Source organism: Phyllobates terribilis, unplaced genomic scaffold, assembly GCF_046119375.1.
Source record: "Phyllobates terribilis strain yellow unplaced genomic scaffold, ASM4611937v1 Scaffold_186__1_contigs__length_3700242, whole genome shotgun sequence".
NCBI classification, from domain to species: domain Eukaryota; kingdom Metazoa; phylum Chordata; class Amphibia; order Anura; family Dendrobatidae; genus Phyllobates; species Phyllobates terribilis.
Window position 1 is genome coordinate 2,976,721 of NW_027362946.1, and position 23,822 is coordinate 3,000,542.

General features: G+C 42.9%; 1 protein-coding gene across 1 annotated transcript; it reads left to right on the top strand.

Moving 5' to 3' along the window:
* The first annotated feature begins 19,226 nt into the window (after positions 1-19,226).
* LOC141212791 (uncharacterized) lies at positions 19,227-23,399 on the top strand. Its single transcript, XM_073665095.1, has 2 exons — positions 19,227-19,371; positions 22,246-23,399. Exons 1-2 carry the CDS (start codon positions 19,227-19,229, stop codon positions 23,397-23,399), a joined length of 1,299 nt encoding a protein of 432 aa, XP_073521196.1.
* Positions 23,400-23,822: the final 423 nt, after the last annotated feature.

The following is a 23,822-nucleotide window of genomic DNA, read 5'->3' on the forward strand; positions in this document are numbered from 1 at the left end:
TTCAAGGGACCCAAAGTAATTGGACAATTATCTCAAAAGCTCTTTCATTGGCTGCATGGGCTCTTCCCTCATTAATCCATCATCAATTAAGCAGGTAAAAGGTCTGGAACTGATTACAGGTGTGGCATTTGTATTTGGAAACTGTTGCTGTGAACCCATAACATGGAAAAGAGCTCTCAATGGAGGTGAAACAGACGATCATTATATTATATTAATATTAAAGTGTAAGAAATGCACAGTGGCATAAAGTAACCTCACCAGTCAAAAGGGAAAAACGCACCGACACACGTTTTGCACCAGGCTTCATCATGGGGAGATGGTGGACTGAACAACATGGCTATTTACATGTAGGACCCAATCAAACAGTTGTAACGCATGTGGACTCCTGCACATACAAAATGAATGGAACATCATCCAAGAAGCGGTAGTGACTTCAGACGCTATCCTCAGATGGCCCGCCCACTGAAAACAAGGTGCCTGTGCGCTTGATTGATGGTGCTGTTTTCATGTGATGCGACCAACACGTGAGAGGAAGCAGTCATCTCACCGGTGACGCGCCAATACCGGAAGTGCTGACGGATTCAGCACTTAAAAAAAATCACATGATAATGAATAATGTGGTGGCAGAATGGGAAGTGATGTACGATCACATCATTATAGTCACGGTCATGTGGCTGGGCAGAGAAGATCACATGGACAGCAGTCACATGATCTCCGCTTCACAATATAGATGGACAATAACCCAAAACATAGTGCGAAAACAACCCAGGAGGTTTTTTACTGTAAAGAAGTGAAATATTCTGCAATGGCCGCGTCAGTCACCAGATCTCAACCCCACCGAGCTGCATTTCACAGGCTGAAGACAAAACAGAAGGGAGAAAGACCCACAAACAAGCAACAACTGAAGTCACTGCAGTAAAGGTGGCACAGCCTCACAAAGGAGGAAACCCAGCGTTTGGTGACGTCCATGGCTTCCAGACTTCAGGCCGTCATTGCTGCAAAGGATTCTCTACAAAGTATTAATGAGCATTTTATTTATGGTAAAGTTAATTTGTCCAATTACTTTTGAGACCCTGGAATGAGGAGGCTTCGTAGAAAAGTGGTTGTAATTTCTAAGGCTGTGTGCCCACTACGTGTTTTTTAAGAGTTTCTGCAGCGGCAATTCCACTGCAGAAACACTTAAAAAATGCTTGGTAGAAGATCTGCCATGTTTCCCAATGATAATCCGCATGTGCTGTACACATGCTGCAGAAATTTCCGCTGCAGATTATCATTGCGGAAAAATCCGCAGCACTACCATTAATTTTGCGTAAACGCGGCGTTTTTGCCACCATTGAGTTGCATTAGAACGCATGGAATCCGCATCACTGGATCTGTACATGCGCATTCCATGTGCTTCAATGTGCGGATGGTACCCGGGTCTGGAGAAGAGGAGACTCTCCTCCGGACCCAGGTACCATAGAACCTGTAAAAAAAGAATAAAATAAAAAATAAATATACTTACCTTCTGATGGCCCCCGGTATCCTTGTTTCTGCTTGCTGGCAGATCGCGGTAGACTAAGGACCTGCAATGACGTCATTTAGTCATGTGACGGGTCACGCAACCGCTGACGTCGGCAGGTTCTTAAATCTACCGCGAGCTGCCAGCAAGCTGAGACGCATTGGATAAAGACAGCGGGGGCCATCAGAAGGTAAGTATATTTTTATTTTTTTATTTTTTACCATTCTTTACGGTCACACTATATAAATCCATGCCGTTTGCATGGATTTATATAGTGTGACCAAGTTGTCAAGCACTTTCCAAGTGATGTTAAAATCGATTGGAAAGAGCTTTTCAACGCGCATGCGGAAATGCATGTGAAGAAAGCTTCACATCCGCTTGTCCCTGGCAGGAAAAACGCATGTAAAATCCGCATGTACAATCCGCATGCACAATCCGCATGTACAATCCGCATGTACAATCCGCATGCACAATCCGCATGTACAATCCGCATGTACAATCCGCATGCACAATCCGCATGCACAATCCGCATGTACAATCCGCATGTACAATCCGCATGCACAATCTGCATGTACAATCCGCATGTACAATCCGCATGCACAATCCGCATGCACAATCCGCATGTACAATCCGCATGTACAATCCGCATACGTTTTTTCTGCCAGGGAGATGCAGAAATGCTCAGGAAAAAATCCGGAGCATTTCTGCATCGTGGGCACATAGCCTAAACGTTTCACAGGATATTTTTGTTGAACCTTTTTAATTAAACCTGAAAGTCTCCACTTCAATTACATCTCAGTTGTTTCATTTTAAATCCAGATTAGCGGCCTGCAGAGCTGAAATCACAAAGATTCACTGTCCAAATATTTCTGGACCTACCTGTATTCATATATTTACACTATATGGAGAAATATTACATCTCTTACCCCACAAAACAAAACCCAAAGTGTCCTCCTGCCCCTTTTCCTAACTCCCAATCCTAAAACAGACAAGGACATTCGGAGTTTCCAATCCTCCCTCTTTGGCCACTTCCCAGCTATCAGTATTCGGTCAGTATTTTTTCTTAGGAGTGGGAGCCAAAACTAGGTGAGGAACAATCAGAGAAAAGGTATAATAGAAACAAGTCACCAATTCTGCATTTATCACCCACTCCTGAGAACAAATACTGACCAAATACTGATAGTGGGGCCGTGACCTTTTGTAGACTTCTGGAGATAAAGCTTCTTCATCCTCGGCTCTTTACCTCCTACAGACAACATGGTGGGAAAATGAAACACTTTCTATAATCAGTTATATTTTATTACAGTTTTATTTAAAATGAAATTACAGTAAAATGTCCCCAATCCCTTTTTCCTTCTCCCAATCCATAATGCTGGGGTAAGATTATCTCTCCAGAGACCTCTGTACAGGAATATTAGGGCACCAGAGACATCACATCTATTATACAGAGCATAGCGCTATCTCCATAGCTCTGTACACAAGGACATAGAGATCAGACAAAGTCCTCATATTCAGCAGCTTCTATTTTACTCCAACCCTCTTTATAAGAACAAGATCAGAGTCTCATTATACCGAGCAGAGAAGCTCCAGGGACAAAGACCCCGTCTGCTCCTAACACGCCGGGGGTCCGGAGTATCCAGCCACGGGGCCCGGATTCTCTCATTTGTGGCCCCAGCGTCTCTTGTAGAATAAATCCCTTTCTCATCCAGTCCTGTAGTAATGACTTTGTTATCAGGTTTTGTAGGAGGGTTCGTCTGACTCCATCTTATGTTATCAATATCTGTGCGAGAAACAAGAGACGTCCAAGCGCAGTTTTACCGAGTGTCCAGAGTCAGTTCTTCTACAGTCTGATAAAGAGCCGCGGTGTCTCCGACTGAACCTGGGGGTATACAGCTGTATACAGCGTACACACACGGCACTGTACACACACGGCTCCGTACACACGCGGCTCTGCTCCGCACGCCTCGGACACGCGCATGCTCCGCACGCCTCGTACACGCGCGGCTCCACTCCGTACACCTCGTACACACGCGGCTCCGCTCCGTACACCTCGTACACACGCGGCTCCGCTCCGTACACCTCGTACACACGCGGCTCCGCTCCGTACACCTCGTACACACGCGGCTCCGCTCCGTACACCTCGTACACACGCGGCTCCGCTCCGTACACCTCGTACACACGCGGCTCCGCTCCGTACACCTCGTACACACGCGGCTCCGCTCCGTACACCTCGTACACACGCGGCTCCGCTCCGTACACCTCGTACACACGCGGCTCCGCTCCGTACACCTCGTACACACGCGGCTCCGCTCCGTACACCTCGTACACACGCGGCTCCGCTCCGTACACCTCGTACACACGCGGCTCCGCTCCGTACACCTCGTACACACACGGCTCCGCTCCGTACACCTCGTACACACACGGCTCCGCTCCGTACACCTCGTACACACGAGGCTCCGCTCCTTACACCTCGTACACACACGGCTCCGCTTCATACACCTCTAGGGAAGTAGTGAGCATTTTTAACCCTCAGGCGATTCACAGAATTGTATAACATTGAGCTGAGTAAATTAAATATTACCATTTTTTCCACTAAAACATTGCTTTGACCCCAAGTTTGTAATTTTCAAAAGGGATAATAGGAGAAAACGAATATTATAATTTGTTGTACAATTTCTCCTGAATACACCGATACCCCGTAAGTGGTGGAAAACTACTTTTGAGGCCCAGTACAAGGCTCAGAAGGGAAGGAGCGCCATGTTACAGTGCAGATTTTGCTGTTATATTTTGCAGGTGCCAAGTCACATTGGCAGAGACCCTGAGGTCCCAGAACAGCAGAACCCCCATAAGTGACCCCATTTTACAAACAACACCTCAATTAGTTCATCTAGGAGTGTCACAGAATTTTATACCATTGGGCGGTGAAGGAAAAATAATTACGTTTTTATCACAAAAAATAGTTTTGGCCCCAATTTTACATTTTTACATGGGGAAATGAGTATAAGTGGCACCAACATTTCTCACACAATTTCAGCTGAACGAGGCAATACCCTATAAGTGGCTGTACAGTACTGCATACACGGCGAGACTCGGGAGGGACGGTGCGCTACTTAACTCTTGGAGAACAAATTTTCATCAAATAGTTTGTGGACTCCATATAAAGAGCCCCTATGTGCCAAAAGAGCAGAATCCCCCCTTAAGTGACCCCATTTTGGAAATTGCACCCCTATGGGAATTCATCTACAGGTGTAGTGACGATTTTGACTTCATGTGTGTTTTTCAGAAACAAGCAATAATGGATGTTACTTAGAGAACATTGTAAATCTGCCATTGTAGTGCCCATACATTGTAGTGCCTGCACATTATGCCCAGTGCGTGCTTCTGGAGACATGCACCCATAAATTAAGCGGGCTCTCATCGCTACAGAAATGCCAAACATGTGGATGCTAGATGTGGTTTCAGAACACTGGGGCTCAGAAGAGAGGGGAGAATTTTAGATTTGGAAGTGTAGATTTCTTTTGGGGGATGAGGAGCCATAGCGCTTTTCCAGACCCTTTTGTACTACTAATAATGTGGAAGCCCCTTATATTTCCATTGACAGATGACAAACCCCAGAGGGAACTTGCTTTTTTTGTCTGTGAAGTTAAAACTTTTTTATTGGAAACATTTACATAATGTTACACTCATGCCCAGACTGTTTGGCCTGAGTGTGGTTAGTGGTCCCACTGGGCCACGGACCAAGAGGGGCATAACTAAGGGCCTCGCCCAATCCAACCCCAGATACACAGCGGCTCAGTCGACTCCGTGATCCGAGGAGGGACAAGGGAAGTGACCCAGGTGCCAATCAAGGTGAGACCCTGGTCACACAGCTGTTGACCCACACCGGGGTATGCAGGAACATGCAGGCACGGCTGGTATACAGACAGGCGGGTACGTAAACAGGCTGGATAGGGACGAGTGCGGACGGGAAGCGGAGCAGAGCCGCAGGTGCTGACGGGAAGCAGAGCAGAGCCGCAGGTGCGGACGGGAAGCGGAGCAGAGCCGCAGGTGCGGACGGGAAGCGGAGCAGAGCCGCAGGTGCGGACGGGAAGCGGAGCAGAGCCGCAGGTGCGGACGGGAAGCGGAGCAGAGCCGCAGGTGCGGACGGGAAGCGGAGCAGAGCGCGGCCAGACAGGACAGGGCTCTATTCACATGAAACAGACAGGGTCGGGAGAACAGGACCAGTAGAGCCAGATACACACAAGGTACTTGCTATGAAGTAGCAAGTAGACACAGAACTCACAAACAGAAGTACAGAGACAACGAGTTGGAGTTAGGTACTGGTTCAGACACAGAAGGATTTTGTTCCATTTTTTTGACGGTATAATGAAAACCACAGCTTTTTGCCACTTTTTTCTATTTTTTGCGATATTCACTGAAGTGGTTAACTAGTGTAACAGTTTTATAGATCAGATCTTTCCGGATGCAATGATACCAAATATGTGTTCTTTATTTGTATATTTTTGTTTTTACATAAAGACAATAGCAATGACATACCTATACATCATCAGTCGAGAACCCCATCTGACCACGACATATAGGCACGTCAAATGTCGTGACGGGGTTAATGATCAGGTGATAACTAATAGCAGCTTTCAGACTAGTTCTTTGTTTTCCTTTTTTGCATGAGGTGATACAGCATTCAAATATGCCAAAACAATAAAACTGACTATTTTATATTATCTTAAAGCGGTTCTCCAGCAATGTGATAAAAATTGCCTGTGTCACATATTTCAAAGTGCAGCCTGTCCTAGCCATGTGTCAGGATGGGTTGCAGACTGAAGAAACACAGCTTGAGAAATGTCTCAACTGTGGGAGAAGCAGCGTCATGAACAAACATCCCTCATTCAGCAGCAGAGCAGGGCTGTGACATGAGAAAAAATAAATCCCCCCGCTGACTGAACACAACAGGGTTTTTTTCTCCTGCTTACTCTTCCTCTGTGCTTAATTGTACACCCATTCTGCTCAGCCAATTGACGGTATTTCAACAGGGAATGGCAGCGGACTGAGCAAGCAGGACAGAGGCTAGAGAGAAAAAAATCCCTGTTGTGCTCAGACAGCAGGAAGATTCATTTTTTTTCTCATGTCACAGCCCTGCCCAGTGGCTGAGTGACAAATGGTTGTTCACAATGCTGCTCGTCTGACAATTGTTGCATTTCTTGAACTGTTTCTTAAGTCTGCAACCCATCCTGACACGTGAAAAGGATGGGTTGCAGCTTGAAATATTTGATGAGGACCATTTTTAAGCTTTGTTTATAATATACAGTTTCCCTTCATTAATAGTGATATCTTAGTATTATGCATACATCCATGTTCTACAGATTTGAATTACTTCAAATTATGTACTCTTCCTAAAATACTCCTCAAAATTGCTTAGAGGAGTATTGTTACTCCTCTGTAAAAAATGTAGCGTGACCTCTGTCAGAGCCTGTCCTATGGAACAGTGGGGGCATCATCAGTTATACCCTCAGCGATAAGCAACTTGTGTCACTTTACAAAAAAACTGTAAAAAATGTGTTGTCTTATGTGATCTCTACAACTGTTCAGGCTGAATGGGCCACATGGAAGCGAAGTCGCCAAAGAAGGCTGAAATTTACACCCCAGAGTACTGAAGGAGATTGTAGAAGAAATTTTAGAACCACTCTCCATAATCTTTGAAAATTCTTGGAGAACAGGAGAAGTCCCAGAAGACTGGAGAAGAGCAAATGTTGTTCCTATTTTCAAAAAGGGGAAGAAGGTGGACCCAGGGAACTATAGGCCGGTGAGTCTGACTTCTATACCAGGAAAGATCTTTGAACAAATTATTAAACAACATGTATGTAAGTACATGGATAAGAATGAAGTGATTAACCAGAGTCAGCATGGGTTTGTAACTAACAAGTCATGTCAGACTAACTTAATTTCCTTCTATGACAGAATCACTGACTGGGTGGATCAGGGAAATGCTGTAGATATAGTATATCTTGACTTCAGCAAAGCATTTGACAAAGTATCTCACATCATCCTTATTGAAAAAATGACCAAGTATGCAATGGACCAGGCAACTGTTAGGTGGATTCATAACTGGCTTAGTGATCGGACTCAAAGGGTGGTTGTAAATGGCTTCACATCCAGCTGGATGAATGTCTCAAGTGGGGTACCACAGGGCTCCGTCCTGGGACCTGTATTGTTCAACATCTTTATCAATGATTTAGATGAAGGAATTGAGGGTAAACTGATTAAATTTGCTGATGACACAAAGCTAGGAGGGATAGCTAATACTAGAGAAGAGAGAGAGAGGATTCAAAAAGACCTAAATAAACTGGAGCAGTGGGCAGCAACCAACAGAATGGTTTTTAACAGGGAAAAATGCAAAGTACTACATCTGGGCAATAAAAATGAAAGAAGCATATACAGAATGGGAGGAATAGAGCTAAGGAACAGTACATGTGAAAAAGACTTAGGTATACTAATAGATCATAGACTGAACATGAGTCAACAGTGTGATGCAGCAGCAAAAAAAGGCAAATACAATTCTGGGATGTATTAACAGAAGCATACAGTCTAGATCACGTGAAGTCATTATCGGTCTTTACTCCTCTTTGGTCAGACCTCATCTGGAATACTGTGTACAGTTTTGGGCACCACATTTTAAAAAAGACATAGACAAACTGGAGCAAGTTCAGAGAAGAGCGACCAGAATGGTGACTGGTCTGCAAACCATGTCCTATGAGGAACGGTTGCAGGATTTGGGAATGTTTAGCTTGCAAAAAAGAAGACTGAGAGGAGACTTAATAGCTGTCTACAAATATGTCAAGGGCTGTCACATTGTAGAAGGATCATCTTTATTCTCATTTGCACAAGGAAAGACTAGAAGCAATGGGATGAAACTAAATGGGAGGAGACACAGATTAGATATTAGAAAAAACTTTTTGACAGTTAGGGTGATTAATGAGTGGAACAGGCTGCCACGAGAGGTGGGGAGTTCCCCTTCAATGGACGTCTTCAAACAGAGGCTGGACAGACATCTGTCTGAGATGATTTAGTGAATCCTGCTTTGAGCAGGGGGTTGGACCAGATGACCCAGGAGGTCCCTTCCAACTCTACCATTCTATGATTCTATGATTCTATGATTCTATGAAATACACCGAGAAACACTGCTGGAATCTAACACCTTGGCAGCATAAGCGAATATCATTTTTTTGTTGTTGCTTTTAAAAGATGCTGCTGAAGACAGAAATATTGCCAGCGGAGATCTGAACGATTTAGTGTAGGTCTATTGGTGAGGACTTTGCTGCAGATTGTTTCCCCAACAGATCACAATGTGTGAACGCAATAGGGGACCCAGGACCGTGGGACGTTCCAGAGCAGTCCCAATGAGTAGAAAAAACAGCCAACTATGCACATTGCCAAACTGACAGCAGCCTGCAATACCTTGCATCATAAGATGGCATTAGTAGAAGCCATAGAGTGGATTTTATGGACTATAACAAATGCATGAACAGAGGCCCAGGTAACAGCCTTAGAGACCTGAGCAGCAGAGATGAAATATCTGACTGCCCTTGTGGAATAAGCAATTTCCAAAATGGTTGGAGATTTGTCCTTGGCCTTTTTGGCTTGCACAATAGCCAACTTAAAATCCATTTGGTAATGGTTGTTTTGGAGGCTGACAGGCCCTTGTGTAGTCCATCAAGTATCAAGAGAAGAAAATCGGAATCCTGGAAGGCTTCCGTTAACAAAAGATAGGCCTAGAGGCCCTGGTCAAATCAAGACCGGTGGAGAGTATGCTCCTACGGATGAACTGTAGATGGTCACGATGAGGGGAGGACAATGTCCTTTTTGATGTAGAAAGTCAAGACAACTTTTTGAAGAAATTATGACATGAGTGGTAAGAACACCTTGTCTTGATGGAGTATGAAGAAGAGAACCCTACAGGAAAGGGCAGCAATCTCAGACACCCTATGAATGGAGGTTTTGAGCAGCAGAAATGCCAGCTTCTATAAAACTAGCAGATAAAATAAGAGCGCTCCACAGTGAAGTCCTGGTGATAAGAAACAAGGAAGAGTAGATGGAATCTGGTCACCTGTGGAGTTGTGCAGGTCAACTTTGATGAGAGTAGTAGTGAAGCGGTATTACTCATATAGACTGCTGCTCCACCCGTTAAAACAGACAGAACGGCTCATTAAAAGAATTACAAAGTAGAGGGCACTGTCACAATGTAGAAAAGGATGAGATGGTGTATCAAAATAACAAACATTTATTTAAAGACAGCAATGCATTTCAACATTGATTTGATTTCTTCCTCATGCCATCATGTGATAAATAAATGTTCATTGTTCTCACCTTCTCATCTTTGTTGTCGTTGTGACAGCGCCCGACACATTGTTTGTTTTCTCTCATTATTTTGCCTCTCAATAGCACCTATAGAAGGAACTTTGAGGAGAAGCTGCCTAAGAAGCTCTTAGGAAGACTCTTGGAAAGCAGACAAAAAATGGCCTCAAGGTTCCACTGGTTAAATGTAAGGAGGGTGCAATGAGCCACCTCCTGAAGGAAGGTCTTAACCTGATTGTGAAAAGCCAGTGTATAATGAATGAGTATGGAAAGGGCAGAAACCTGTCCCTTCAAATAGGAAAAGTTTAGGGTAACATAAGACCTTCATACGGTGGAGGATCTGGAAGTGGAAGGCATTGTGGCCTTTAAACGGGTGTGTAAGGAAGGTCTAGGCTTGAATGAGAGCTACCTGTAGTTGGAGAGTTCAGAGGACTTGTCACGCACCCATACACATTATAATCCCACAGTATTGTCATTCCCCCATACACAGAATAATATTCCCACAGTACCTCCATCTCCCCACGCACATCATAATGTTTCCACAGGATTGCCATTCCCCACACACAATATAATATTCCCACAGTACCTCCATCCTCCCACGCACAGCATAATGTTTCCACAGGATTGGCATCCCCCCCACACAGAATAATGTTCCTACAGTACTGCTATCCCCCCACACACAGTATCATGTCCTCACAGTACTGCTGTCCCCCCACACACAGTATAATGTTCCCACAGTACCACCATCCCCCCCACACACAGTATAATATTCCCACAGAACTGGCTTTCCCCACGCACATGATCATATTCCCACAGGACTGACTTCCCACTAACACAGTATAATGTTCCCACAGTACTGCTATTTCCCCACTTTCTAATGTTCCCACAGTATTGCCCCCTACACACACAACATGGTACCATCCACCCCACCGACTAACCCACTGCTAGTTAATAAATACTCACTTAACCCCATTCTTGGTGCAGATATTGATGAACCCCGGACCCATGAGATATTTACCACACGCCCATTCTTGGTGCAGATAATAATGAACCCCGGACCCATGAGATATTTACCACACGATAGCAGGATAGGCAGGGGAGTATCATCTATAGCAGAAGCCCATGCGGCCACTATGATGCGCGTGAAACGAGGAGGCTCGCTTCCTGCGGCTCAGGACCTGGCAGCCCTCTCCTTCCCCACCATCACAATTTCAGTGATATCCACATTCCCATGACGGTAATACCTTTGATTAGAATAGTGAATCAGGGAGTCAAAAGATCCCTGATCCGCCATTCAGCCTTCACCTGTGAGTCTGAGACTCCGTGCACTGCAGGCACAATGGCGTCACTACATCACACCTGTAGTACGAAGCCTCAGTACTCACACTGCACAGACCGGAGCAGCGCATCTCAGGAAAGGGGTTTTTTTTTTTTTTTTTTTTTTAAATATTAGGAATTGTGGGTGCATCATAATAAGTGAAGTGCTGTGGAGGCTCTCATACTGAGTGGGCGACTGGTGGGAGCCATTATACTGAGTGGGGATCCTCATTTTGTGTAGCAGGCTGTGGTGGCCATAATATTGTGTGAGGAGCTGTGGGGGCTATCATACTGTGTGGGGTCTGTGTGGGCCATCATACTGTGTGGAAGCACTCAGTCTGTGCTACATGGGCACAGAGTAGAAAAATTTCCTGGAGATGAGTCAGATAGGGATAAGTAAGTGAGAAATACAGACCTTTAGTCTATTTGATTGCAGACTTGAATTGATATGATGTTGTGTGCCAGAAGAGGGACATCAGATAGTATGTTCTAAAGGAAAGCAAATATATAATGGCAGTGGGAATCCGGATTCCAGGCAGGGAACATAGCAGAGATAGAGAGCAGGACAAGGTCCTTAGCTCAGGCCAGGAGGCCTACTTAAACGAAATGGAACTTTGCCTAGGGGGAGCAGAAGGCAAGGAGGTCTAATTAAAGTGTCGCCAAACTCCTACAGAAAGCTGAAGGTGCAGTGCTACAGCGAGGAGTTTGTGGCCCTCATCAAATGGACTTTGAGAGTACTAGTGAGGAGTCATACCGATGCACCTCAGCCAGTGAGGTCCTCAGAAATCAACTGGGAGCTGAGAGTAGCTCTGAGGGGCTGTAGCGACACATCTCAACCCATATGGTCCCCACAGGAGATGTTTGGCCTTCTCATAATGATGGGCTGGACTGTTGTAGTTGGTAACAAAAGTTATGCGCCAACACATGTAACCTAAAAGTTCCTGACTTTGCATAATACAGAAGAAGCATTCGTAAAGTGTTGTGCCTGCTATCTGGTATATGTACTTATCGTCAAGTTCTTGTTAAGTAAAGTTTATTTTCTGACTTTGGTCTCCCTCATTTATCTCCATACCATTCGGTCTGTTTCTGACAAGTACAATGGAAGTATGCAGTCTGCCAAAGTCAGGAGATATGACTCCGTCATATGTATGTATATATATATATATATATATATATATATATTATTATTATTTATTTTTTTTTCTTTCCTTTTCATGTTGGGGGGCCCAATATCAGCTAATGCTGTGGGACCTGTGATTTCTATCTATGCCACTGTGTATAGGATAATAGAGTATAATAAAGTTGCTATGGAGTTGACTTAACTAACATTGTGCAGTGAGTCTGTTTTCCCTATTGTCATAGAAATATTGAAAATCTCTCTCCCTGTGATCTCTCCCTCTCTCTTTTCCTCCAAACCACTCTTCCCTCCTCCCCTATCTGCCATTTGTCAGAGTAGAAATGCTGACACTTTGGCCAGTTGCTTCTATGCAAATAGCAGTCCAGGCCAGAGGTGGCAAATTCATTACCATATGAATGGAGCTTCTAGTAGCAGAGGCCTGTGATAAATATACACCTAGGTGAGAAGAATGCAGTTCCCAGCTTCAAAAAGATTCTCTCCCACCCCCAGGGCATCCCCATATGCTTGACAGAAACTTACAGTCTCTCCAACACCGACACAAAATATGGAATATCGGAAGTTCTATACTTCCGATAGTAATGGGACACATATTTTTAGTGGCAGGGTCAGCTAAGGAACAATATGCATAATTTTCCGAATCAGTACGCCCTTCCAGTGAGCTGTAATACAAAAGTACAAAATAACAGACTGCAGCTATGCCATGTGTGGTTTCTAAAGAAAGGTAAATTCGTAATGGAAAATATGGTATCACTCGCGAGCTTCTGCGATCAACCTGCGAGGAGTTATCGCAGAAGTTAGATATTTTAATAAAAGCATGAAGGGTGGGGCCCCGCCCATGTGATGTCATCACATGGGGTGTATGGGCAGGTCCCCCCCCTTCGGCATAAATTACCCAGGTGAAGATGGGTCCATACTCATGTTGGAAGTTACATATTTATGTGTAAGCAGGGGTCACGTTAGCTGAAGGGGCTTAGGAGCGCGTCCCTACAGCTAGACTGAATCGTCTCTGCGATCTGTCGAGTAAGTTCTTTAACCCCATTTATTTTCATGTAATTGCATATGTATTGTAATGTCTCTCTTTGTAAAACCATTTGTATATTTTTCATAAACACTGCTTCCCTTTTGGATTAAATATAAATGTAATAGTTCAGATTCTTTAGCTCTGTAATTGTTCCCTCCCCCGAAGCCATACGCTACCAGAAAGCAGACGTCTGATCAGGCCTGTATTATATTTCAAATCTGGTCGGTGGTGGCAGCGAATAATATTAATTGTATTATTGTGAGGCTATCAGTGATAGTACGAGGGCATATACATATATTCCATGTGTTGGAAGTTGTGTGTATGCCGTACGCTCACTGCTAGCTTGCCGATAGCTACTTAGTGAGAACAGCCTGCAGCCTCCTATATTGATTGTCCGACAATCGTGCAATTGTCTGGCCAAAAGGGGGCAGCAGAGAGCTGTTTGCTCAAGAGATCACAATGGGTGGTCTTTGTGAGTAATCAGGATCCTGTGAATCCCTGACACCTTTAGTGAAGGATATTTCTTGTTGCTAAAACTATGATTTTTTTTTCACTTTAAACCTTTTTTTTTAAACTTTTTCTAACAACTCTGATTAGTGCAATCATACAACATACAAGCCACTGATTGCTCAGATGATGCACTGTACTACTGTAGTGCCGTGTATTATCCCAGCCTGTCAGTTGTGATAGATCGACTCACTTGGTTGCACATAGAGGTACACAGGAACACTGTCTCTTTAAATCTTCTCCTGAGTTTATTAAGAGTGCTGCATAAACTACAGCAATGTTAGCAAAAAACAAAACACGTGCTTCCTGGCCTAACAGAAAAAAAAAACATAACGTATCGCACAGTCCTTGTTGCTACGTGTAACCACCCGCTTCAGGAACAAAACAACCCAAGGTTTAGCTTTCCTTAACATGAACACCACAGCTCCAGAGCTTCCACCTCCAGGCCTTCCTAACACCAAATGCTCTGAAAAGCTGTGATTTTATCCTCTGAGTTCCTCCCTTTCTACAGGTGTTTTAATCAGCCTAGCACCAAGATGGCTGATTAACCCACTTGTGTGCTGGAACCTTTTTCCTATGTATAATTACTGCAGCTATTAATCTCAGTGCTACACATCTCCCCTCCAGTACTTTGCCAGTGACTTTGTCACACAGTGTAATACGAACGGCTCCATACACATGAGATAAGTTTGGCTGAACGGTCATTTGGCAGACGGCTATCTCTCCAGACTCCCCCATACACACAAATATTCCAGCTCTAACAGAGGATTATCTACAGAAAGAACAAACAGATTAACATCTGAAATTCAAGATGCCAGATCTTTCTCTGCCCTGACATCATCTGTCGGGAGGCCCCCAAATATATTATATAGTTGACCAAACCCCCTGAAATCAGTGCTTTCATGCAACTTTAGTCTAATGTGTATTGGGCATTAAAAGGTAACTTATTGGACACTGCCTCTGGCCCGGCCTAATAGACTTTTATGCATTGCAGGACCAGACACCATTATTGGTTATTTAAGTATCATAGTAACTAGGCAGTCACATACTATTGAGTACTTGGGGGAGGAGGGGCATTATTAGGCATTTAAGTATCTTAGTAACTAGGCTGCCTCATACTATCAAGTACTTAGGGGAGGAGGGGAATTCAGCTGAACTCAAACCTTCTTAGATGCCATGTTTGCTTTTGACAGCAGCAAGTGGTTAAACTGCCAGGGTTTATGTTGGAGCTGCATCTATGCCATCCATGTGGTGTACATCTAAGTTCTGATGCCCAAAAGAGTTTTTTTAAAAAAATAAATATTTAACTTGTTAAAAAATAGCAAAATGTGTCTTCTTCTGTTAGCATTTTTTTCTATTTACAAGAATTGTTGGTGCCAATTTTCTTTTGAAACATTTTAATATCTGATTTTTTGGGAGTTTTTCTTGTAATATAGGAAAGCCTAAGGGGCAGAAATAAACCTCATAAAACCCTGTACATGGAGACTTTGGTATCAAATCATTTCTGCCCTCGGTGTTTGTGCAAACAAATAATGTTTATAAATGCCTCAAACTTCTGTGTGTGAATCAGACATGAGATCTAACATGGTAGAGCCCGGGAAAGACGGGAAACATTCATATAGACGGCCGGTGGTGATGTAGTCAGTGACGGACTCTGGCCAAATATGTATCTAGAGCTGTAGTAGAAATAAATATGTCATCCTCATCATGAAGTAGTTATTTCTCATGTTACGTGTAATGAATATCTCCTGCAGTATTACTAATGCCGATTCCAGTATCTGTAAATGAGACTAGAATTAGCTTTATGGAAGATGAGTCTATGAGAAAGGTATTCAGCTACAGACTCCGAGGAAGAAACTGCTTGTTATCTGTGGCATAAAATATATAGGTTTTATTACTAGATGTAAAGAAGAAAACTACATACTGTAAAATAATATATCTCCTCATTTGTTTCCCCTTATTATCTCCAGTAATTGTATTATTACACAGGATTTTTATGATGTTACATCGGCTCATCTTCTTCCCATTCAGATCTCTACAATATCGGATCCTCTCAGTGAAGATCTTCTATATAAGAGAATTTTCCTTATGGACCCATCAAGGATGGATATGGACAGAGACAAAATGGCAAAGAAAATATTACATCTCACATTAGAGATCCTCTTCCGGCTTACTGGAGAGGTGAGAGATTCTGATGATGTCACATTACATCATTCTTATCTGTGTGAATAACAGTTGGACAGAATTAGGGGGTGAGGAAGTGTCTGTAGTGAAATTTATGAATGTGTTTCTCCAAAACCAGGATTACACAGTAGTGAAGAAGACCTCTAGTGAGCGCTGTCAGGACCCTGTGTCTGAGGGATGGGGAAGACCCCTAAACCCAATCACGGGGCCTCCACATAACCCCCTGATACATGAGGACATCAATGACCAGAAGATCCTAGAACTCACCTACAAGATGATTGAGCTGCTGACTGGAGAGGTGACACTGCTGGGAATGCTGGGACATTATACAGTAAAGCTATGAACGGATCGGGGGGATGACTGTATCATTGTATGTGTCAGGTTCCTATAAGGTGTCAGGATGTCGCCATCTATTTCTCCATGGAGGAGTGGGAGTATTTAGAAGGACGCAAAGATCTGTACAAGGACGTCATGATGGAGGTTCCCCAGCCCCTCACATCACCAGGTAATAGACAGGACTAAATACACACGGCCTATAATTATCTGTATGTAAAGAATGAATTCAGTCCCTGTATGTGTTTCCTCCAGATCTATCCAGTAAGAGGACAACACCAGAGAGATGTCCCCATCCTCTTCTTCCACAGGACTGTAAACAAGAAGATCCCAGTGTTCCTCAGGATCATCAGGTAGATGGAGAGAAGGTGTCATGAGATCTCCCCTATGATGTGTAGACGGCTGTGATGGTCTTGTGCTCAGTCTTGTTTTATCCCCCAGTATTATATGTTTTATACTTGTGTAATGAGAACGGTGGAGATGGCCGGATTAGAGCTGATCATACATGTGACTTCTCATCTGTGTGTGACTTGTACAATATTTGTTTCAGGGTGAAGATCAGCCCCATATTAATACTACAGAGACATATGTGAGGGGTGATGAGCGGTGTAAAGAGGAGATTTCTACATATAGCTACCCAGGTGAGTAGTAACCACTAAATGCAGAGAAGTCACAGATTCTTCTCAGTCACCGGCTGTGGCTGCTTTATCGGTGGTGTAGTCCGGCCGTATCACAATCGTGTGATCACCATTTTACTTCTAGACCACAACATTGTCCTCCACCCAAAACTGTTCAAATTACTTTGGGAAATTGTGAAACTCCTTTTCTATAGAACTTACAACCTCGACAATCCACCTACCCCCTGTGATTAGGAGACGCTGACCATTACCTGCCCAGATCTGTAAACTACAAAACCAGATGACAGCGTACGTAGAATGTGCTGACAAGTTAGAAAATCACTTGAAGAAAAATATTATGATGGGCCGTAAGAGAAAGCGGAGGGTAATGATGCTGTTGGCTTCCTAGAACCCTGATATCTTATTGGATGAATCTACCTTCTCTCCCTTCTGTGCTGCTGAATGTGCTCATATGGTCCATACAAGACCAGGTCCAGTCTTTCTGGCCAAACTTCACATTTATGATCGACAACATTAAATGTGCAGTGAGGGCCAAGTGTGAATTTCTGTACAATAACAGCAAAGTTTCCCTTTATCCTGACTTTACAATTTCTTTTAAAAAACAACTAACTACAAACAGGATTGCGATAAACTATATAAAAACATTACACCTGTGCCATGATATATCTCTAAGCTGTGCGTGGCTGATGGCTGTAATATACATTTATTCCCGCCTGCAGGAGATGTGTTGGCATGGCTCAAGCCCTGGTTTCATTGATTCACTCAACGTCATAAATTCAATTATATTTTCAATCCTAAAGAATTTGGATAACTACATAATCTCTCCTGAAATGGGGGCACTAATATGTTCACTACACTTCTGGTCAGGACTCATAGTAGCTCCAATGGTCCACCATAAATGAGTGCAACTCCGGTTTAGTGTTGTAGCTCTGCCCTCATACATACGTTGTTGTTGGGGATGTAAAAATTTTTTTTTCTTCTATGTATTTTTTTACAAGTTCATACTGTAAAATAGTTTGATTGTGGTGGGATCAGCCTGCCTCACTTATGAGTCTATAACTGCCTGGTAAGCTTTAAAAGAAAGGTCTCTATTGCCTCTTCGAAATGCCCAAGGTCTAAATTTAAGACATCTCAGCTATTCTGTATTATAAAAAAGTTCTCTTTAAAGGTCTAGTATTTCTTCTTGAAACTCTTCTGATAGAAAATATGTCCCTTACGATAGTTTAGATTGCCAAGAGCCACCGAGCCCCATACTCCAATTACCCCAGAGAGGTTTCACCACTAGTTACTTTTTTTTTTTTTTTTTTACTAATGAAGACTGTTGAATTTGATAATTTCAGTAGATGTGTTGTTGTCTATAGTCACAGCGACCAAAATACTCTGATTTAACCCCTTCCTGCAGCCAGTTTTGTGTTCCTATCTGGGCCCATTTTTCAAATCTGACGTGTGTCACTTTATGTGGTGATAACTTTAGAATTCTTCACAAAGGATAATAAGAAACAAATGGACCTTACAAATTATTTTCCAACTTCTCTTGAATTTGACAATACCCTGTATACGGTTGTACACTACTGTCTGGGCACATGGCAGGTTAAGAAGGGAAGGAGCGCCATTTATCTATTTGAATGCAGATCTCGCTGGAATAGTTTGCAGGCATAATGTAATGAGGGCACTGTTCATGGTCATCTGGCAGCTCAAAAGATGGCTACCACAAACAGGCTTGGCGCAATCTACCCAGTTTTCTAGATCCCAGGGATTGTCTTGCTCATCACTCTTTAACTTGTCTATATGGATCTGGATTTACACAGAGACCCCTAGGCTTGGCCCACCATGTTACCTGCTCTTCTGTGGTGTGCCAAGGCAAGAAAAATAGGTAGCCGGATCAGAACCAGGAGAGTAGAGAAAATTCAAAATAAGGAGACACAAGAGTAGTCAGTAAACGCGCCGGGGTCACAAATACACAAGCCGGGAGCTGAGCACAGAGGACTGAACCAGAGGAGAACAAGGCTGTATCTGGCAGCTTCCCGCAATATGCTCCGAACTTTAGTAGGGTGTGGTGCTTTCCAATTGGCTGAAGTAGAGAGATGATTACTTCAGCTGGACAGCACACACACCCATACTGCCAGACAGGATGGTACTATTAGTCCCAAGAACCCTAATCTTAATGGCTGGACAGAGCCTGCCCCGCCCAGAACTTCTGGTTCTGACGTCTCCTCCATCACCAGCACCGCCTGCAGAATGAATAAGGCCGTGCCTGATGACAGAAGCAGGAGAGGAAATGGCGTGCACACAGCTAATAGTCAAGGTGCAGGCGGAAGGGAAAGGAAAACTTCTGGTTCATATGTAGAGAAATTTTCAGGAGACATGCACACTAGAGGCGCAGGTGCGCACTGAAAATCTCCCTTTCCAAGGAATCTACCATACTCCAATTCTGGTATATCTCTACATATACAGATTGGACTTCCTATTGGCACACAGGAATCTGCCGTATACTTATCCCTGTCGGGTACTCCACTTGTCATTTGGTCTTACCATTCATATATACAGTACAGACCAAAAGTTTGGACACACCTTCTCATTTAAAGATTTTTTTCTGTATTTTCATCACTATGAAAATTGTACATTCACACTGAAGGCATCAAAACTATGAATTAACACATGTGGAATTATATACTTAACAAAAAAGTGTGAAACAACTGAAAATATGTCTTATATTCTAGGTTCTTCAAAGTAGCCACCTTTTGCTTTGATGACTGCTTTGCACACTCTTGGCATTCTCTTGATGAGCTTCAAGAGGTAGTCACTGGAAATGGTCTTCCAACAATCTTGAAGGAGTTCCCAGAGATGCTTAGCACTTGTTGGCCCTTTTGCCTTCACTCTGTGGTCCAGCTCACCCCAAACCATCTCGATTGGTTTCAGGTCTGGTGACTGTGGAAGCCAGGTCATCTGGCGTAGCACCCCATCACTCTCCTTGGTCAAATAGCCCTTACACAGCGTGGAGGTGTGTTTGGGGTCATTGTCCTGTTGAAAAATAAATGATGGTCCAACTAAACGCAAACCGGATGGAATAGCATGCCGCTGCAAGATGCTGTGGTAGCCATGCTGGTTCAGTGTGCCTTCAATTTTGAATAAATCCCCAACAGTGTCACCAGCAAAGCACCCCCACAACATCACACCTCCTCCTCCATGCTTCACGGTGGGAACCAGGCACGTAGAGTCCATCCGTTCACCTTTTCTGCGTCGCACAAAGACACGGTGGCTGGAACCAAAGATCTCAAATTTGGACTCATCAGACCAAAGCACATATTTCCACTGGTCTAGTGTTCATTCCTTGTGTTCTTTAGCCCAAACAAGTCTCTTCTGCTTGTTGCCTGTCCTTAGCAGTGGTTTCCTAGCAGCTATTTTACCATGAAGGCCTGCTGCACAAAGTCTCCTCTTAACAGTTGTTGTAGAGATGTGTCTGCTGCTAGAACTCTGTGTGGAATTGACCTGGTCTCTAATCTGAGCTGTTGTTAACCTGCGATTTCTGAGGCTGGTGACTCGGATAAACTTATCCTCAGAAGCAGAGGTGACTCTTGGTCTTCCTTTCCTGGGGCGGTCCTCATGTGAACCAGTTTCTTTGTAGCGCTTGATGGTTTTTGCAACTGCACTTGGGGACACTTTCAGAGTTTTTCCAATTTTCCGGACTGACTGACCTTCATTTCTTAAAGTAATGATGGCCACTCTTTTGTCTTTACTTAGCTGCTTTTTTCTTGCCATAATACAAATTCTAACAGTCTATTCAGTAGGACTATCAGACTGCTGCACAACACAACTGATGGTCCCAACCCCATTTATAAGGCAAGAAATCCCACTTATTAAACCTGACAGGTTCACCTGTGAAGTGAAAACCATTTCTGGTGACTACCTCTTGAAGCTCATCAAGAGAATGCCAAGAGTGTGCAAAGCATTCATCAAAGCAAAAGGTGGCTACTTTGAAGAACCTAGAATATAAGACATATTTTCAGTTGTTTCACGCTTTTTTTGTTAAGTATATAATTCCACATGTGTTAATTCATAGTTTTGATGCCTTCAGTGTGAATGTACAATTTTCATAGTGATGAAAATACATAAAAATCTTTGAATGAGAAGGTGTGTCCAAACTTTTGGTCTGTAATGTATATACAAAGCGACTATGTGAACAAGGCCCGGGAGCAGGTCGAAACTTTAAAAGTCGCGTATCACATATATCTAACTTGTGCGCCACTTGCACTTGTTTAGAGCAATACATTTAAAATATTTGCAATTGAACCTCTTGATTGTGCGGTGAAAATGTCTCTACTGGTGACAGAAGCAGCCTTCACAGGAGAAGATCCTAGAGGAGATGGGGCACACCATTTGCAGAAGCCTTAATATGACAAAAAGGCAGAAAACCAGAGCAGTAGAAATCCCCATAAAGTGACTCCATTTTGGAAATTATAACTCAATTAATTAATCTATAGGAGTAGTGACTATTTTGACTCCACAGGCACTTTGCGGAAATTAGGACGCAGTGGGTGTTGGAGAGTGAAAATTGCAAAACACACAGATTATAAATAAAGTGGGTTCTTCTCACTATAGTAATGACAGATCCATGGATGATAAATGTGGTTTGGACACACTGCAATGCTCAGAAGCGAGGGGGAGATTTGACTTTGGGAGAGCGGATATTGCTGGATTGATTTATGGAAACCATTCCACTAACAGATGATGGACCTGAGTGGGGGCTTGTTATTTGTAGAAGTTTTTATTGGTATAATTTTCGCCTACATGACATTGTTTGTTGGCTTTTTATTCGATATTTGGGAGGCAGAATGAAGAAACAGTTGGACACCACGCTCTACTGGTTTATCCTATGAGGTTTTCTATTACACTGTGAACTGTCATTGTCTTTGTGAATAATTCTATATTTTTACTGAGCGTTTAAGTAGAAATGTTAAAAAATATAAAATTCAAGGATATATTATTCAAAAATAATAATTTGTTTTATTCTTGGCAGGTGACTGTACCAGGAGATCAGAGGGACAGCTGACATCTTCAATTTTTAAATCAGATGATTGTGAGATCCACCAAGATACAATTGAAGTGAATGCCATTACTCCAGATATACCATCTTCCCTTCACAGCAAAGATCTGTCATCTGATCCTTTGAAATGGGTCCTGTCTTCTGATTCATTACCGACCACTAAGGAAAATCAAAGTCACAAAATAAGCATTAAAGAACAAACTGCTCCTAAAGCAAAGAAGCCATTTTCACATTCAGAATATAGCAATAGTTTTCCCTTCGAAAAGCCTTTTCTTAAACATCAAAAAACTCACACAACAGAGAATAGATTTTCTTGTTCCAAGTGTGGGAAATATTTCAACCAGAAATGTAATCTTGTTAGTCACCAGAGAATTCACACAGGGGAGAAACCTTTTTCATGTTCAGAATGTGGGAAATGTTTTAACCAGAAATCATATTTGTATAAGCACCAGAGAACTCACACAGGAGAGAAGCCTTTTTTCTGTTTAGAATGTGGGAAATGTTTTCACCGGAAAGCGTATCTTAATATCCACCAGAAAACCCACACAGGAGAGAAGCCTTTTTCATGTTCAGAATGTGGGAAATGTTTTATCCAAAAAGCGCATCTTGATATCCACCAGAGAATCCACACAGGAGACAAGCCTTTTTCATGTTCAGAGTGTGGGAAATGTTTTATCCAGAAATCAGATTTGATTAAGCACCAGAAAATTCACACAGGGGAGAAGCCTTTTTCATGTTCAGAATGTGGGAAATGTTTCAACCGGAAATCAGGTTTGACTAAGCACCAGAGAACTCACACAGGGAAAAAGCCTTTTTCATGTTCAGAATGTGGGAAATGTTTTACAGGGAAATCAAATCTTGTTAGTCACCAGAGAATTCACACCGGGGAGAAGCCATTTTCATGTTCAGAATGTGGGAAATTTTTTACAAAGAAATCAAGTCTTACCAAACATCAGAGAACTCACACAGGGAAAAAGCCTTTTTCATGTTCAGAATGTGCGAAATGTTTTACAGGGAAATCAAATCTTGTTAGTCACCAAAGAACTCATACAGGGGAGAAGCCTTTTTCATGTTCAGAATGTGGGAAATGTTTTAACCAGAAATCAGATTTGGTTAAACATCAGAGAATTCACACAGGGGAGAAGCCTTTTTCCTGTTCAGAATGTGGGAAATGTTTTCTCCGGAAAGCGTGTTTTGATATCCACCAGAGAACACACACAGGGGAGAAGCCTTTTTCATGTTCAGAATGTGGGAAATGTTTTAACAATAACTCAGATTGTGTTAAGCACCAGAGAATTCACACAGGGGAGAAGCCTTTTTCCTGTTCAGAATGTGGGAAATGTTTTTTACTGGAAAGCGTGTCTTGATATCCACCTGAGAACCCACACAGGGGAGAAGCCTTTTTCCTGTTCAGAATGTGGGAAATGTTTTAACAATATCTCAGATTGTGTTAAGCACCAGAGAATTCACACAGGGGAGAAGCCTTTTTCCTGTTCAGAATGTGGAAAATGTTTTGTGAAGAAATCATCTTTTCTTAGTCACCAGAGCAGTCACACAGGGAGAAGCCTTTTTTCATGTAATTAATGGGGTAAACGTTTTACTCACAAATCAACTCTTAATAAACATCCAAGATGTCACACTGGGGAGAAGCCTTCTTCATGCTCAGAATGTTGGAAACATTTTAAATGAAAATTGCTTCATTTTATAGACAATCCTCTTGGTGATCTCATACATAAGTTTGACTTGCAACTATTTAGCATATGATTAGTTATTCAGATTCTTGTCAGGTC